Source organism: Chrysemys picta, chromosome 8, assembly GCF_011386835.1.
Source record: "Chrysemys picta bellii isolate R12L10 chromosome 8, ASM1138683v2, whole genome shotgun sequence".
Classification (NCBI taxonomy): domain Eukaryota; kingdom Metazoa; phylum Chordata; order Testudines; family Emydidae; genus Chrysemys; species Chrysemys picta.
The window spans coordinates 109365138-109381029 of NC_088798.1; the positions used below are offsets into that span (position 1 = coordinate 109365138).

The 15892-nt window shown below is 62.9% G+C and overlaps 1 protein-coding gene across 5 annotated transcripts in view; it reads left to right on the plus strand.

Annotated features, from left to right (window-relative positions):
* Window positions 1–11272, plus strand: part of CPLX2 (complexin 2) — a 53201-nt gene extending 41929 nt beyond the window's left edge. For all 5 annotated transcript variants that reach the window (XM_065555185.1, XM_065555188.1, XM_065555186.1 and 2 more), the window contains 3 exons: window positions 4853–4968; window positions 7298–7473; window positions 10930–11272. In XM_065555185.1, coding sequence (XP_065411257.1) covers window positions 4938–4968; window positions 7298–7473; window positions 10930–11127 — 405 coding nt within the window. In that variant the 5' untranslated portion in view covers window positions 4853–4937 and the 3' untranslated portion in view covers window positions 11128–11272. The remainder of the gene's footprint in view (window positions 1–4852; window positions 4969–7297; window positions 7474–10929) is intronic.
* Window positions 11273–15892: the final 4620 nt, after the last annotated feature.

Here is a 15892-nt window from a genome sequence, read left to right on the forward strand (position 1 = left end):
CAGCTCCACCCCCTCAGCATTACAAGGGAGACAATCTGCTGGAGCAGGTGCCCTGTCACTGGGGGCGGGGGGAGAGGGCTCTAGGAGACCAGCATGATCCTGTTACACTGGGGGGGGGGTGGCATGGCTCAGGGCGCAGCACCCACCCCTGCGCGCTAGGCCCCAGGCTCTCCTCCCCCACTGCCCCACGGGAAGTCCCTATGGCCCACTCCAGCCGGGCACTGGGCATGGGGAGAGCATGGCCGTGCCCATCCCCACCACCTCGGGCCTGGTGCAGTGACGCAGTGGCTGGGTAGGCTGAGCAGTCTTCTTTTTTGCTGCAGGAGCAATGGGGGGGCAGGAGCTCCCCAAGGGTCCCAGGGCTGGAAGGGCAGCCCAGAGGCTGTGGGTCCTCCCTGCAGTCCAGCTCCTGCCCCGCACCCTGCTCCCCTTGTGATCCCCTGAGTCTCCAGGGTCAGGCTCCCTCCAAGCTGGGCCAGGCGCACGGTGACTCTGGGAGCCCAGGGAGTGGGCAGAGGCTCAGGGCTAGGGGAGGTCGGCGACACAGACCAGGCTGAGTGGATGGGTGTGCTTGCTGGGTTTGTTCTGGGGCGGCTCTGATCCCAGCCTAGGGGGTGAATGCACCAGACTGGAAATCAGGTGTAACGTTTTAACCATGAGGGTGATTAACGAGTGGAAGAACTTCCCCAGGGTCCTGGTGGATTCTCCATCACTTAACATTGTTAAATCCGGACGGGAGGTTTTTCTAACAGCTCTGCTCTAGGAATTCGCCTGGGGCAGGTCCCTGGCCTGTGTTGTGCAGGAGGTCAGACTAGACAATCACAGTGATCCCTTCTGGCCTTGCAATCGGTGCGGAGCTGCGGCTTGTGTGCAAGAATCCTGTGTTTGGCTAAACCCTCTTCCCTGCCCGGCCCCTGGCGCGGTGATGATGGCGGCAGGCGCAGGGCTGGCTGAGTTCACAGCACTGTGTAAATACGGGCACTGTCCTCACCCTCCCTAGCACCGGCGCTGCTTGCGCGGTAACTGACAGCGCTGGGTTAGGCCACAGAACTGTTTCCTGGGGGACGTGGCAGACGTCCGATGGCCCGGGGGTTTTACACCTATTCCAGGAAATGGCCAGCCGAGATCAATCCTGCATTGGCAGGGAGACCGGCTGGGTGATGTCATAGGTCTTTCCCCTCTCTTGCAGCAGTGATTCTGGGATTTATGATTATTGCGAAGATTTCTCTTCCTTGTGCCTCTGGCGATTTGCCAACAGCCTCACTTGTCCAAACCTCGTTCGTTCAGAACCTCCTGCTTCCCCCAGGGAGCTGGCGTCCCCCCAGCGTGTGGGCTTTCCGGAGAACAGCCCTCGCAGGCACCACATCCCACCCCCAAATTATGCCACTTAATTTTCTACTCCCCGATTCCACACCCAGAAGGCCGGGTTCACCGGGGGGGGGGCAGGAGGGTGGCCCGAGACGTGAGCGGGGAGAGCTACTCTCCCAAGTGGTGTTTTAGTAACTGCAGCTCTCGCGAACGGAATCCGTCTTCCTTATGATGGTGCTGGATCACAGCATTAAATCAAAGATGAGGGGAGGATGCAAATTGATTACAAATGCTCCATCAGCAGCGGGGCCTGGCCTGTCGGGGAGGGGAAGGCTGAGCAGAGAGCCTGCTTGCATCCTGCTAACGAGCCGTTAGCTGCCACGACCTCGACCCGAGCAGCGTTCTCTGCCTTGCAAAAATGAACTTCATTATCAAGAAACTACAGTGGCTAATTCATATGAGGCAGGGCTAAAATCAATTGAGTGGGGAGGCTGCCTGCTTCCCCGGGAGCAGCAGGAGAACCCTCAGCCCCCCAACATGGGGCTTGCTGCGGTTTGCAAGGGCTGTCCTGGGTTTGTGCTTGAAGCAATGTGGTTGAAGGGGTCTCCGGCAGCGACAGCCCAGGGACCCGGAAAGGTTTGGGACTGGCGCTAGTGAATGATGATACAGGTGCGGGGGATCTAACGCAGCAGTGCTCTGCCCAGCAGGTGCCTGGCTTGGGAAGCGAGCGCCAATATAGATCCATGCTGGTCCCCACTAGCAACGTGAGCCGTTGGTAATTGAACGCATTTAAGCCATGCTGAGGTGGCCCACCGTCTGAATCCATTTCATTCGCACGGCCTTCTGGGTACCACTCCCCACCTGCTCCGCTCGGCTCCCAGGAGCAGGGCTGGGCTGAGATCCCGCTGTCGGAGAGGGAAGACGGATCGAATTGTTTCTGCTTTCATCAATTATTAAATCTGCTGTGAGGCCAGCAGGACTAAGCAGGTGTGTGTAGACACCACGCGTTCCCCAAACAGGGGAACCATTTTTGCTGAAACATTCAGAAAAGCAGATGCCCAGCAAGGAAATATTCAGCCCAAATGGTTAAAGTTTGTCAAATTTATAAGCAGCTGAAAACAGGGTCTTATGCTGGAACATGTCAGGCAACCTTAAGTCTAGGCATTGCTACGGGAACTGCCCGTCACCACTGGACGGAACGGGCTGGAGCTCTTCCAGGGTCTCCTGCATGGTTCTGGAGATACTGCAAAGAGGAGTTAGGAACACAGCGTCCTTTTGCAAGAGAGAGGAAGGCGCCGATCTGCATGTTAGATCCGTCATGCATGAATCATTGGCATCACTGCTGTGCTGCCTGCGCTCACATCCAATGGTTCTGGGCACATTCAGCTGTCCCCTGAGGTATCAGCTCACTGCTTGCTTCCAGTCACTAGAACGAGGCGCTCCCGGAGGGCGTCTCTCCAGAAAGGCGGAGTGCAATGAGCAAGCGCTGGAAGGAGCTCCAGTCAAGCTCGTGCATTTCACTGTTGTGAAGCCGCATCTGGAAATGCAGCTACTCCAAGAGGCTGTGGCCTGGTGTGCAGGAACAGAGCCTCAAGAATTGCAGAACTGATCTGCTGGGTTCCATCAGCTCTGTCTCCCAGGGACCAGTGCAACCCAGTTCTCTAGAGCACAGTAGCTGGTGCGCCAATCGGCCTAGGGGTCAATGTCCCAAGCGACGGGACTTGCACCCGTTCCCTGGGGAGACGGTGCAGCAGCCTCATGCAGTGCTCAATGTTCCCTTTCTCACTTTGGTCCTGTGACTCCCCGCCACACCCGCCGTGGGGTTTGCACCCGTCCAGGAGTTGCCGACTGTCAGGAATATTCCGCCCCACTTCTGCAGTAGGGAGGTGTCGGAGGTATAGCAACGTTCTGGGGGGCTTTGTTTGCCCAGGTGGAGTTTGGTTCAGACAGAGCAGAGACTCTGCGCTTGTACAGCGCCTAGCACGGTGGGGTCCTAGGCCACGCCTAGGGCTCCTGGACGCTACGGCAAAAGCACTAGGTTGTACTGATGCAAAGAGCGATGGAAGGTTACTCCAAGAAGAGGACGGGGGATTGACAGGAAGTGAGGCCGCTCCGATGGAAACAGCGTAAGGCGAGGGGAAGCCACCTTTCAATCTGTCCCCAGCTGGGGTCTGAGAGGCAGGAAGGCCTAGCGGTCAGGGCACTGGCCTAGGACCCAGGAGACCTGGGCTCATAACCTGCCCTGCCACAGACTCCCCAACTGACCTGGGGCAAGTCACTGAGTGCCTCAGCTCCTCACCCGTCAAAGGGGGGCCCGAGTGTCGCTATGGGAACGGGGCCGGGTCAGCGCGGAGGCAGACAGGTGGGAAGCAGGAAAGCTGCAGCTCTTCTAGGGGTAACTGGGCTCGTAGCTTCTTTCCTGGCCTCTAGAGACTCTCCAGCAGATCTGCCCCTGCCAGTTAGCCGAGGTGCACGCCCCGGCGGGTCAGCTCACTCCACCGTGAACCCACCGCAGGCAAACATGGGGTCACTCCGGCATCCCTGCCAGCCCCCAGGGGGGTCCCACACGTCTCTGTGCCACTGCCAGCTGAAAAGAGCTTCGCTCCACCCGGGGCTCCACTGCATGGGGGGGGGGGGGGGGGCTTTTCTAGCAGGGACGCCGGCCAGGAGCTGGCTGGGTGGTAGCTATGGTGTGTCAGGCAGCTACGCCAGCCAGGATGGGGCGAGCCTCTGGCTGTCTGGACAGCAGTTGGCAGACAGGAGCCTGGATCCTTCTCGCAAGCTGGAAGCAGGATGGTTGTAAGTCTGTCTGAAGCTGCTGTGATGTAGTGTGTGCACGTCTGTGTGTGTGTGCACGTCTGTGTGTGTGTGCATGTCTGTGTGTGTGTGCACGTGTGTGTGGGGGTGTGTGCATGCGATCACACACTGAGCGAGGGGTGAGTGTGCGAGAGGTAGACTAGGTGTGCGGGAGATGCATGAGAGAGAGAAAGAGCCGGCTTGTATTGATCAGACTAATTATTTCCCTGAGTGGCTCCATGACTAACCTGCGAAGGCAGCTGGTGAGTGCGGGCCAGGAGCACAGCCCTGGGCACCCACTTTGGGTTCTGGATGCCAGGGATTCGGTATGTGTTGGCCTGTATCCATCTGGGTCAATCTGGAGTGTCCCGGTGCAATCCCACGCGGCCTGCTGCATCCCGACAGCCCCGGAGCCAAGCTCACCCCATCATTGTGTGCGCCATAGGCTCCCGTGGGGCTTGTGCGGGGAGATCGGGGCCTGAAAGTGAGGTCAGTGATTTACACCACTGCAAGGGAGAGCAGAATCTGGCCCATGATTCGCATCTCAATAGCAATTCCTTTCCCCCGCCCTACCACAGCCTCTGGTGCGTGTGGCATGGTTCCCTTTGGGCCCGACTGCGCCAGCGTCTGCAAAGACTACGCTGATCACAAGAGCAAGGTTACCCCTGCCCTCCTGGCCCTAGGCGCTGGGGGGAACGGTCTCTGCGCTGGCTCAGCCCATCTCACTGGGTCTCTCCTTCCTGGCCAGGTGGCACCTGATCCGAGGCGTCCGGCCCCCAGCACTGGATGAGAATTCTGCTGTTGCCTAGAGCGCACTGATCGGGCGCGGCAGCATGGACTTCGTCATGAAGCAAGCGTTAGGGGGTAAGTCTGTTCTTCGTGTCCGCCTGCCCTCCTGGCTGGGTGTCTGAGAAAGGGCCCCGCACCGAAGAGAGCCTGGCCTAGGACTGTCTCTGGGCTGCTGCTAAAGGAGGATGCCCATCTGGATTATAAGTCTCTCTCTGTCTACGTGCCACACGGGTGCCAGGAGCCAGGGGTGCCAGACTGGTGTAGGGAGTTCTCCCAGGGGAGCTGAGCCGCACCTGGTGTCCATGCACTAGCTCCCCAGTCTCTCTCTAACGGCAGTGCTGCCACAGGTGCTAACTTGCCTTGGCGCCGGTGGGTGCTCGTGCCCCCCCCCCCGGCTGTTCGGGAATCACTGGCTGGCTGGGGTCATTGTAGCTTTACCGTGATGTGAAGGGCCCTGGGGAGGCGGCTCCCTTCCCCGTGGAGTCCCAGGAGATACTAAACTGAGTGGTTTGCAGAGCCCAGGGGCCTGGCATGGTCAGTGATATGGGCAGGGACATGGGGCCAGCCCAGTGGCTACGAGAGAGTAAAGCAACCCCCCCGCCCCCCCTCCCCGGATTCTCCGGGAGAACAGCAGGGCACCTGGCACCGAAGGGGAGTGCAGTGACAGGGGAGGGCAGGACACGGCAGCAGCGAGCAGCCAATGGGCGAGGGGCAGAGCAGAGCCACGGGGCACGATGGCGGGCGTCTGAATGGAGACGGCCACGCTGCTGCCCCCCCCCCCCCATGGGGAAAGCCCTCCGCTGGCTCCCTAGGACAGGCAGAACTGGAACACACGGAGCCCAGCACCTTCTCCCCACAGCGAGTTCAGCCCCAGTCCCGCCCCAAGGCCGCTGCCACACGCTGCCCCCCTGGCTCTAAGCTGTGCCCCAGGCTGGAGCAGCTCCCGCTGGGCGAGCTGTTCCCTGCACGGGGAGGCTGCTAGGCAGGGACCAGCACACTGCACAAGGGATCGCTGGGCGCCAGGCTGGGTGCTCGGGGTGCTTCCAGGGGGGTGCCCCTGCACCCAGGAGAACCCCAGCTCCACTCATGTCTGCTCCCCAGCCCCAGGCCTGACGCTGTATTCGTGTGGGGCAGGAGGGGGACAGGGCAGCTCTGTATCAGCAGCGGGGCCTCGTGAGACATGGTCACACTCCAGCCTGATGGCCCTGGGCACTCCCCAGCACGGGCACTGGCTGCCCCACCCTCCTGCTGGGCCCTGGGTCTGCCCTCTCCCAGAGACGCCCACACTGCACTGTGGGGTCTGCAGCGCAGCCTTCCCCCCCCGCCGTTAACGCACCAGTAATTCCTCGGCTGGATGGCAAGGGCCAGCCCCAGCCTGGCGCAGAGCCTCGGCCGTCCCCCAGCCCCAGCTCTGCAGCGGAGCCAGGCTGCAGCCAGTTTGCCATGCAAGGGGCAGCGCCCGCTCCCAGCCCCTGCGGAGTCGGTTTCCGAGGGGGATTCCCTGAGACGCTGTATTGGGAGCATCGCTGGCACCCAGGCGCCCTGCAGCTGTGCTTCAGTGGCAGGAGAGAGCTGGGTTCCACCCCCACCGGCCTGCGCCTGGGTGCTGGGCACTTCCCAGACTCGCTCCGGGGTTACTCTGTGCCCCAAGCCCCAGTCAGGACTTTGGGGAGCCTCCTCTCCCTCGGAGCAGCCCGTCTTCAGGACAAGAAGCTCACACGGCTTCACCTCCTGGGTCTCTCCTGGGAGCATTCAGCATATGCCCCTCTGTTCGCTTCCCACAGCGAGTCCGCCCAGGTGGGGTCCTGGGGCAGCCAGAGCGTCCTGCACCCCAACTTCACAGTCAGACGTGACTCTCAGCCAGCCAGTAAAACAGAGGTTTATTCGATGACAGGAACACGGTCTAAAACAGAGCTTGTAGGTACAGAGAACAGGACCCCTCAGCCGGGTCCATTTTGGGGCCCAGCGAGCCAGACAACCCCGTCTGCCCTCACTCCCCGTCCCCAGCCAGCTCCAAACTGAACCCCCGACCAGTCCCTCCTTTCTGGCCTTTGTCTCTTTCCCGGGCCAGGAGGTCACCTGATCTCTTTGTTCACCTTTAGCTATTCTCTTGCAAGGGGGGAAGGGCCCTAGCCATTGTTGCCAGGATACAGAGTGTCGGTCATTTATGCACACTGGAGACTTAAGAAATGCATAGGGGAAACTGAGGCACCCACACAGTATTCAGAGGAAACATTAAGAACAGTCCCACTTCATCACACCCAGTTCTGCCCCTCCTGGCAGCGGCCAGATGGGGGGCAGCAGGGGATGGGGCCAGGCAGCTATGGGAGGGGGCATCGGCTTCGGGAGCCCCTGGGCCGCAGCCTTGCTCCCCTGCCCATGCTGCCTGGTGTGTCCTGTGCAGGGGCCACCAAGGACATGGGGAAGATGCTGGGTGGAGAGGAAGAGAAGGATCCCGACGCGCAGAAGAAGGAGGAGGAGCGGCAAGAAGCCCTTCGCCAGCAGGAGGAGGAGCGGAAGGCCAAGCACGCCAGGATGGAGGCCGAGAGGGAGAAGGTCCGGCAACAGATCCGGGATAAGGTGGGTGAGGCGGGGCGGAGGGGCTGGAGTGCGCCTGTGTCACAGCCCGATGGGCCCGGGGCTGAGTGGAGGGAGCCCTGAGTGGAGGGAGGCTGGGGCCGTAGCAGAGCCGAGCAGAGAGGGACTCCCTGCTCCGGGCAATCGCTCCGGCAGCTGCAGAAACACCCTGGGGCTGGCTCAGCGCCCATCTGCCCCTCCCCGTGACAGTCCCTGGACAGCCCCATGGAGTGGGGCTCGGGTGACGCCGGCTCAGCCAGACACGGCAGTTCGGCAGGAACCTCCCATACTACATCCCTGAATGCTGGTCGCCCCCTCCTGGCCCTGTGCTGAGCGGGCTGCCCCCACTGCTCCTGGGCGCCCGCCTTGTCCTGTTCTTTCTCCCAGTCCCGCCGGCGGCTCTGAGACCGGTAGGTTTGTGTTGCAGAGGATGGTGGTTTAGGGCATCTGGGCTCCACCAGCCGATGGAACTGCCTGGAGCTAGGCCGGGAAACTGTCCGGGCTAGTTTCAAAGTGCAAAAAGCAAAGGACCTGTGCCCTGAGCTCTGCGGGGCGGGGCAGAACCAGCCCCCCGAGACGTGGTGGGAACAATAGGATTTTTCAGTGGGCACAGAGGGGAGGGCTTGTGGCTGCAGGGATTTCACCTGACTGCGTAGCTCCCTCTGCGTCCCGAGGGCGGCGACGTCCACCTGTAACGAATAAAGGAAACGGTGTGTCCTGCCCACACTGCGTCGGGGAGGCCGCGGGCTGCAGAGTTCTGTGCGCTGGATTGCTGACTCCCTGATCCCGGCTCGTCTCTTCGCCAGTGTGCTGAGCTCGCTGCCACGGATCCCTGTGCCGGGCGCACTGCCCGGGTTTAGGGCTGGGGTTTCTGTGTGTCACGGAGTATTGGGGGACTCAGGGCCCTGCACCCCCGGCTTCCTGCGATTCACCATGACTCTCAGCCAGCCAGTAAAGCAGAAGGTTTATTTGGATGACAGGAATACAGTCCAAGACAGGTCTTGCAGGCACAGACAACAGGGCCCCCCTCAGTTAGGTCCAGCTTGGGGTCCCAGGGCATGCCAGCCCACCCCCCTTGGGGGGTCAGAGCCATCTCTGCCTCCCAGCCATCTCTCCAGCCTCCTTCCAGCCTGCTTCCAGCCCTCTGCCTTCAGCGACCCCTCCCACAGCCTTTGTTCAGTTTCCCGGGCCCCGGAGTCATCTGACCTCCAACCCCCTCCTGGGTTCTCATGTTACAAGCTCAGGTATGTTCCCTTGGGCCGGCTCCCATCCCCCGATGCAGACCATCCTAGTCACACTCCCCTGTCAGCATTCACACACCACAGTAAGAACAGTCCCAGTTCGTCACATCGTGCCATGGCCAATGCCCAGGCCTAGGGATTCTCGCACGGATTCTCAGGGGCTGGCTGCAGCCAGGGCAGATTGTAGGTGACCTGCTAGAGAGATTTGCCCCTCAGCTGCACTGGTGACAAGCCGCACGTTCTCCAGCGTTGCTCTGGGCGGGAGGCGCTCTGCCCAGCTCCGCTTCCGGGAAGTCAGGAAGGGGAGGAGGCTGGGGACTCGGGGGCAGGGGGAGGCCAAATGGGTCATTTCCCCTCTATGCTGCAGGTGCCAACCTGCCCCAGGTGGGCAGGGCGTGTTACTCCCCTGGGTGGGCCATGTATGCAATGAGCTTGGTGGGTCTCAGTCCGGTACGTAGTAGGACAGGCTCCCCCTCACCAAAGCGCCACATCCCATTGGCACTAAGAGGCAGCCTGAGCAGAGAGGGGCAGGACAGCCTGGGCCATGGAGACACATTCCCATCTCGCCCCCAACGGGGGCTGGGCTGGGAGAAGTGAGTCCCTGACCTCCCTGGGCCTGTTCTCCGCCTGGGGCTTTGCATGGTGGGGAAGGCGCTTGCCGAGCCCTCTGCGGGGAGCAGGGCGGAGCTGGGGCTCTGCCGTCCGACAGCCCGTCAAACCCGGGCCCGTGGGGTCCCTGGCCCAAGACGTGTCACCCGAGCGGCCGGCAGCTGTTGACAGTGAAACGCTGGGAAATTAATGACAGCCAGGCAGATTGCACGTGAGCCCTGGGCATCCGCCCTGGTGTAATGCCCCCTGCCCTCCTCTGCACGGAGTGGGGCCCCTTCCAGCACACCTCCCCCTCGGCACATCCAGGTTCTCGCACACCCCTCCCTACGCACCCCCACAGTGCCCCCCCCATGTTCTCACTCCCGGAGCGGCAGTGTCTGTGACACACAGATACACACTCGCTCTCACAGAGCCCCTCTGGTACACACACACACACCTGCCTATACCCCCACCCCCCAGCCCGGCCCGGCGAGCCCCGTGGAGCAGGAGCCCGGGCACTGCTGCCTTGGAGCCTGGATTGGGACACAACCGAGGCTTGGCCCCTTTCTCACTGGCGACACCGTGAGCGGCAGCAAGGCCTGGCTGGGAGAAAAGCTGCCCCAGAGATTGTCCCCCTTCGCAACATCTCTGACACTCCGCCCCCCCCCCACCCCGTCCCCCAGCTACGCGCTCCTCCTGCCGCCGCAGCAGGGGATTAGCTTGGAATAGGGGTGGGCTGGGGGGGTCCTTATCTCCCCCGCCTGCTGCAAGCAGCCGCATGACAGCCTGGTGTTGTCTCGCCCTATCTGCCATCTTTAATAACCCGCCGAGGAGCAGATAACGCGGCCGCATCGCGCCAGGCGCTGCCTCGACCCAGGCGCTGGGGAAGCCCGGCTCTAATCACAGACGCTGCCAATATCCTGTGAGCCGAGACAGATGGGAACAGAAGATTTCAGGCAGCGGGGCCTGTGGGCCCCAGGCAGGTGGGGCTCCGCCAGCCGGTTACTCCTTTAGCCATGCGAGCTGCGCCGTGCCTTTGCGTGGCCGGAGGCACCCCAGGGCAGCGAGTGCTGGGGACGGGGAGCCTGGTCGCTTTGCAAGCTGGGCCCGGCCGTCTGCCCCGGGCTCGCCTGCGTGTTGAAAATGAGGAGAGGACGAGTGGCTGTGAGCCGGGCAGGCTGTTCTGGGCACCGCTGCTCACGGGCTGGAGACAGTAGCACCTAGACGCCATGAGAACCATGACAGACCAAAGCGCATCCCCCAGTCTGCCCCGGAGAGGCAGGCAGGGGAGTTGGCTGGGTGGTGAAGGAACGTGGGCCTGGCCAGACACGTGCCCAAGGCTGGCTCCGGGGCAGTGCCAGCCCCCTTGCTGTGCTAGGCTCTGTCCGTTACCCGCTGTGGGCTCACAGTGAGGGGCTGGCGGAGGGTGTCAGCAATGGACGGGTCTCGGCTGGGCTGGCATGTTTACACCCCGCAGAGAGGTGTGCGGGCGCTCACAGCACAGCACAGGCCGGGGCAGGCCAGTGCTGCAGGCCTGGCCCCAGAGGAGAGGGGCCCCCGCAGCCTGTTCCCCATGTGCTGCCCCCCCCCCCCAGGCGCTCAGAGGCCCGGTCTGTCTCTGCCCCTGCAGTACGGCCTGAAGAAGAAAGAGGAGAAGGAGGCGGAGGAGAAGGCGGCGATGGAGCAGCCGTGCGAGGGCAGCCTGACGCGCCCCAAGAAAGCCATCCCGGCGGGCTGCGGGGACGACGACGACGAGGAGGAGGAAAGCATCCTGGACACGGTGCTCAAGTACCTGCCCGGGCCCCTCCAGGACATGTTCAAGAAGTAACAGCCCCGGGCCGCCCCCCCCGGGCCCGCCCCTACACACCGGGGCGCACTGGGCTGGGGGGGGTTTCATTTCTTTTATTTCATTTGATTTTTGTTCCAACTCAGTTTCGAAGGGAAGATCCCAGATGTGTCCCCTGTGCCCAGAACCCCTCGCTGCTCCAGTGGGGCGGACGAGGCAACCAGACCAAAAACCACCCCCCGCCTGCTGAGCTCCGGGCAGCCGGAGCCCCAGGCCGGGCACTGCCAGGAGCCCTGGGCTCCCCCTTCCTCCCTCGCCCCTCAGCCGTACGGAGTCGGAGTTCTGTTGTGCCAAAGTGCCGGCCGGCTGCTTGGCACATCCCCCCGGGCGTGGGGGGCGAACTGGGACCAAATTCACTGCAGTAACCTCACGTCGGGCGGAGGGTGGGGCAGACGGCAGGGAAAGGCAGGGCTCTGCCCACTCTCCATGCCCCCTCCCTGCCCTTCACTAACTTCAGACATTCCTCAGTCCCACGCTGTCTGCCTGCTGCCAGGGGTTAGGGACGTGCGGGCAGCAGGAGAGCACCCGCAGGCTGGGGGCTGTGCCCCCCATGCCCCCTGACCCTGCCTGGAAGCAGCTCACGGAGCAGCCCACGCTCTCCAGCTGGCAGGCGTAGGTGTCCTGCCGGGCCAGGTTCCAGGGGCTGGCACGGAGGAGACATGGTGGGCTACCGGGCTGGCTCCCAGCGGCGCCGCCCCACGGCTCTGCCCCCCACTGCACTGCCCATTTCTGTTGCCTTTTGCTTGGGCTTCGGGAAGGGGCTGCTGGGTCCGGCCCCTCCGCTGGTGCTGGGCGGCCACACGCTGCCCCTCACCTGCACAGCAAGCACCGGGGATGGAGCAGGGGCTGCGGGACACAGAGGGACGCGTGGACTCCCCAGATAGCCCTGCCCCGGGGCAGCGAGGAACTTGTGGGGGCTAGGGGCGGCTGGAAGGAAAGACAAAGCCTTCCTCACCCCTGTGCCCCCAACCCCTCCGTGGCCCCGGGCACAACCCCAGCCATCCCTGTCCCCTGCACAGCCCAGCCGGGGGCGGGGGGGCATCCCTGGCCGAGCTCGGCCCTTGGGGGGTCAAGCCGGGCACCCTTTGCCATAGTCAGGACCCTGCCCGTTTAAAAAACAAGGGGCAGAGCTGGGCCCAAGGAACGGGGGCTTCCCACCTGCCCTCCCAGCCCTGCTGCACGGCGGGTGGGGGGAGGTCTGGGTCTGGGGACAATCCTGGCACGTTGCCAGAGGGGTTTAACGTGGGGCCTGAGCCCAGAGGGCGGACCCAGCACTTAGCCCTCCTGGCGCCCCCTACTGAGCAATTCCCATTATGGCAGGGCCGCCGGGGGTGGGGGGGTCCCGCTCAGCCCACTTCCCACCCTGGCGCTCGCCCACATTCCTGCTATGCCCATCGCTATGGTATCTGGGCACCAAAGCCCTTCCCCAGCCACCCTCAGGCATCCGTGCCCGCTGACACCCCCCGAGCCTTGCAGGAGGAACCCGTCCTTATGCAGCGCTCAGCTGGTATCTCTGGGCCCCGCTCCTCCCCTGCATGGCTCCAGGGAGCCCCCCCACCAACACCCGTGAAAAGCTGCCCTGGCTCGTCCCTCCACTGCAGCCCCAGCCCCCGCCAGGCAGAGCGAGGTGGCTGAGAGCTGCCCGCCCCCCCGAAGTGCTGGCTCCCCTCCTGCCCTGTTGAGGAGAGGGTGGATTGTCCCCCGAGGTGGGTTCAGAGGCCCGGGGCTTGTCTCCTGTTTCCCTGAGGGGTTTCTTTGCTTGGGGGGGGGTCCTGATTGCATCCCAGGGTTCCCATTTTCCAGGGGTTTTGTTTTTGCGTGCGGGTTGAGTTTGAGAGAAGCCACGAAGTCTCCCTCCGCATCTGTGTCCTTCTCCGATAGTTAAAGCCATATCAGTTAGACTGCAATACTTCAACGCACTCCAGCGAGCCGCACCGCCACGCTCCGCACCTGTGCCGAGGAGCAGACCCAGGCGGGATCCCCCCGACCCCCCAACGTCCACGTCTCAGGCCACCCCGTTGGCCCGTGTGTGTTTCTGCATTAGTGTTTGTGTAACAGGGTAAACACCCCAACCCTCTCATCCTGTCTGCTAGTCACTGCACCAGATGGTCACCACATGGCCCAGGGGACCCCAGTGCCAGGCAGGGTAACGTGGGGTGGCCAGGGGCCCAGGACTAGGAGGGGCGGGCACTGCGTGGGGCGATGGCATCCAGGGCTGACAAGAGCAGGGGAACGGGGGGACAATGGGGCCGGGGGCCTGAGGCGAGGCAGGGGGGTGACATCTCTGTGTAAACAAAGTGAACTGGGAGGGGGTGGGGCTGCAGTGACCATGTGGTCCCAGGACCTTCCCCCCCCATGTTGTGTGATGGGCCTGCCCATCACGCGTTGTGCAGCGAAGCACCGTGCATTGTGTTTTCCCCGCATGCCCGCAAGGAGGGAGGGTGGGAGTCACCTGCTGCGCTGCCCAGGGCCCCCCCCCCCCCCCCCAGCTCATTTCACCTGCTTCCAGTGGCTGACGCTCCATGGCTGAATGGCTGATGTCTGCAAACTGCAATAAACACAAACTCTACCATGGGGCAAAGGGCTGATAAGCCAGACCCGGCTCCCCCCGGGGTGGCCTGCGTTTGGTTTATACTTTTACCACTAGACCGAGAGGTCTGCGACCCTCTGCAGAGGAGGGGGGCTGGAGCCGGCAGCACGTCTGCCTGCCCCTGGGGTCCTGCTGGCCTACGCAGCTGCTCTTCACAGCTTGGTGAGACGGAGCCGGTCAGCAGCTCACCGGTGTGTGCACCAAAGGCCAAGTCCCTTCGTCTAGGGTGGGTACGTGAGGACCCCCCGCTCCCCAAAGGACACAGCAGCGGGGTTTCTCCTGGTTGTGCCCCTAGGGCGTTTCAAAGGGGCTCAAGTCTTGTCACAGGCTTTTCCTCCCCACCTGGAAACGGACAGGAGAGACGCGCCAATCTTGTGTGTGTGAGTGTGTTTGTGGCTTTGAGTGCAGGTGCGAATGTGTGTACAAATAGGGTCGTCTTGGTGCATTATCGCATGCAGGCGGCCCATACCGCGTGCTGTTTGCAGTAGGCATGCGTTGGTGTGACACCGTGTGTGTGTGTGCGTGCGTGTGCCCGGCTGGCTGGGTGACTGTGGGTGGCTGTATGCATGCGCACGCTTTGCTTGTGTTCCTGCTCATTGGCCGGGTGCAGGGCGTGCCCTGGGGCCTGATGGCCAGCAGCGCAGCCCCGATACTCCAGCTAGCCACGTGCGTCCCCAGGAGCGGCCCTGCCCAGGGCGGCTCCGGCTCTCGTCTGCTAGCAGCGCGACCAGCCCTGTGGCTGAGCCCGTCGCACGTGCTCTTCGTGGGGAAGGTAAAGCCCTGCACACTAGCCCATCAGACTGCTTGAGCCGTTCTTCCCTGTTCAGCCCCCTGGGCTTCCACAGCCACAGCATTGCCCTGATGGTGCTGCCCAGCGCGCCCCAGAACCCAGCTCATCTGACATAAGGGGGGGACAGGCCCCACCAGCTGGGGAGGGCTCCGGGGAGCACACTGCATGCAGAGCACCAGGGAGGAGGGCTCCTTCAGCTGATGGATGTGCGACCCTGCAGTGACCCCCCCCAGAATACACCCCCCCTCTTCATCCACCAACCCCCCCTCAGCCGCCAGCTTCTCAGCAGAAACTCATGGGGCACAGAAGGGCCCCAGCTGTTCCCTGCTCGCACCCCCCTGAGAAGTGCTCCTGGGACAGGGGCCGGCCCAGGCAGGGGTCCCTCGCCAGCCATGTGGTGACCATCCCACTCCAACTAGTCTTCGAAGAAATAATAAAATAAAGAAATTTGTACATTGCCCTGCGTCCGCTCCGAGTGCGCTGCGGCCCCAGGCTGGGACAGCCCCAGCACAGATCAGTATGTCCAGCACCTCCACTGCCGGGGGCACCAAGGGCTCCCAGCATTCTCCCCTGGACCCGGACGGGAGCTGCCTGGCCGAAGGGGCCACAAGGCTGGGCAAGGTAGGGTAGCAGGACAGGGAGCAAAGCAGAGCTGGGGGACTCCAGCCTGACCAGCTCCAGCATGGGCGGGATTGGGGGTGGGGGCCAAAGGGCCGACTACAGGGCTGAGGCAGGTGGTGGCTGAGGCCTGGCACTCTCATCACAGGGCTCCACCTAGGGAGGGACTGGGACAGTGAGGCAGGGGCAGAGGGGCTGGCCGGGGAGAAAGAGCTGCTCTCTCCTGGCATAGGCTGACAGTCTGGGGAAGTGGCGGGGGCGTTGGCACCACTGCCCACGGCTCTGGGACAGCTGCCCGCCGGGCCCTGCAGCGCACCCATATGCTGACCAGCTGGTGGGACATGCAGGCACAGATCCTGTAAACTGCTGTGGTTAGAGCTGGGAGCTATTGGCCTGCACACAGGGCAGGCAGCCAGGGACCCGGACCTGTGCTCCTGGCTCTGACAACGCCTCCCCCGTGACCTTGAGCAAGTCACCTTTGGCCTCCCTGTCTCCATCTGCAATATAGAGCGACTCTGGCCTGGCGCATGAGGAGCAAAGCAGCCCCTGCAGTGAATGGCCCCAGCTAGGCACAAGGGGCCAGATTGCTGAAGGTGTTTAGGTGCCTAGCGGTGCAGTTGGCCAGCTAATGCCCCGAGCTGGGTGTGTGAGTCCAGGTGATGGGGCCATGAACCTGCCTGCACATGCAAATTGCCTTCTTAAAGGTAGCAAAAAATGCAGCTAGGAGCTAGGCCCCTCTGAAAACTATA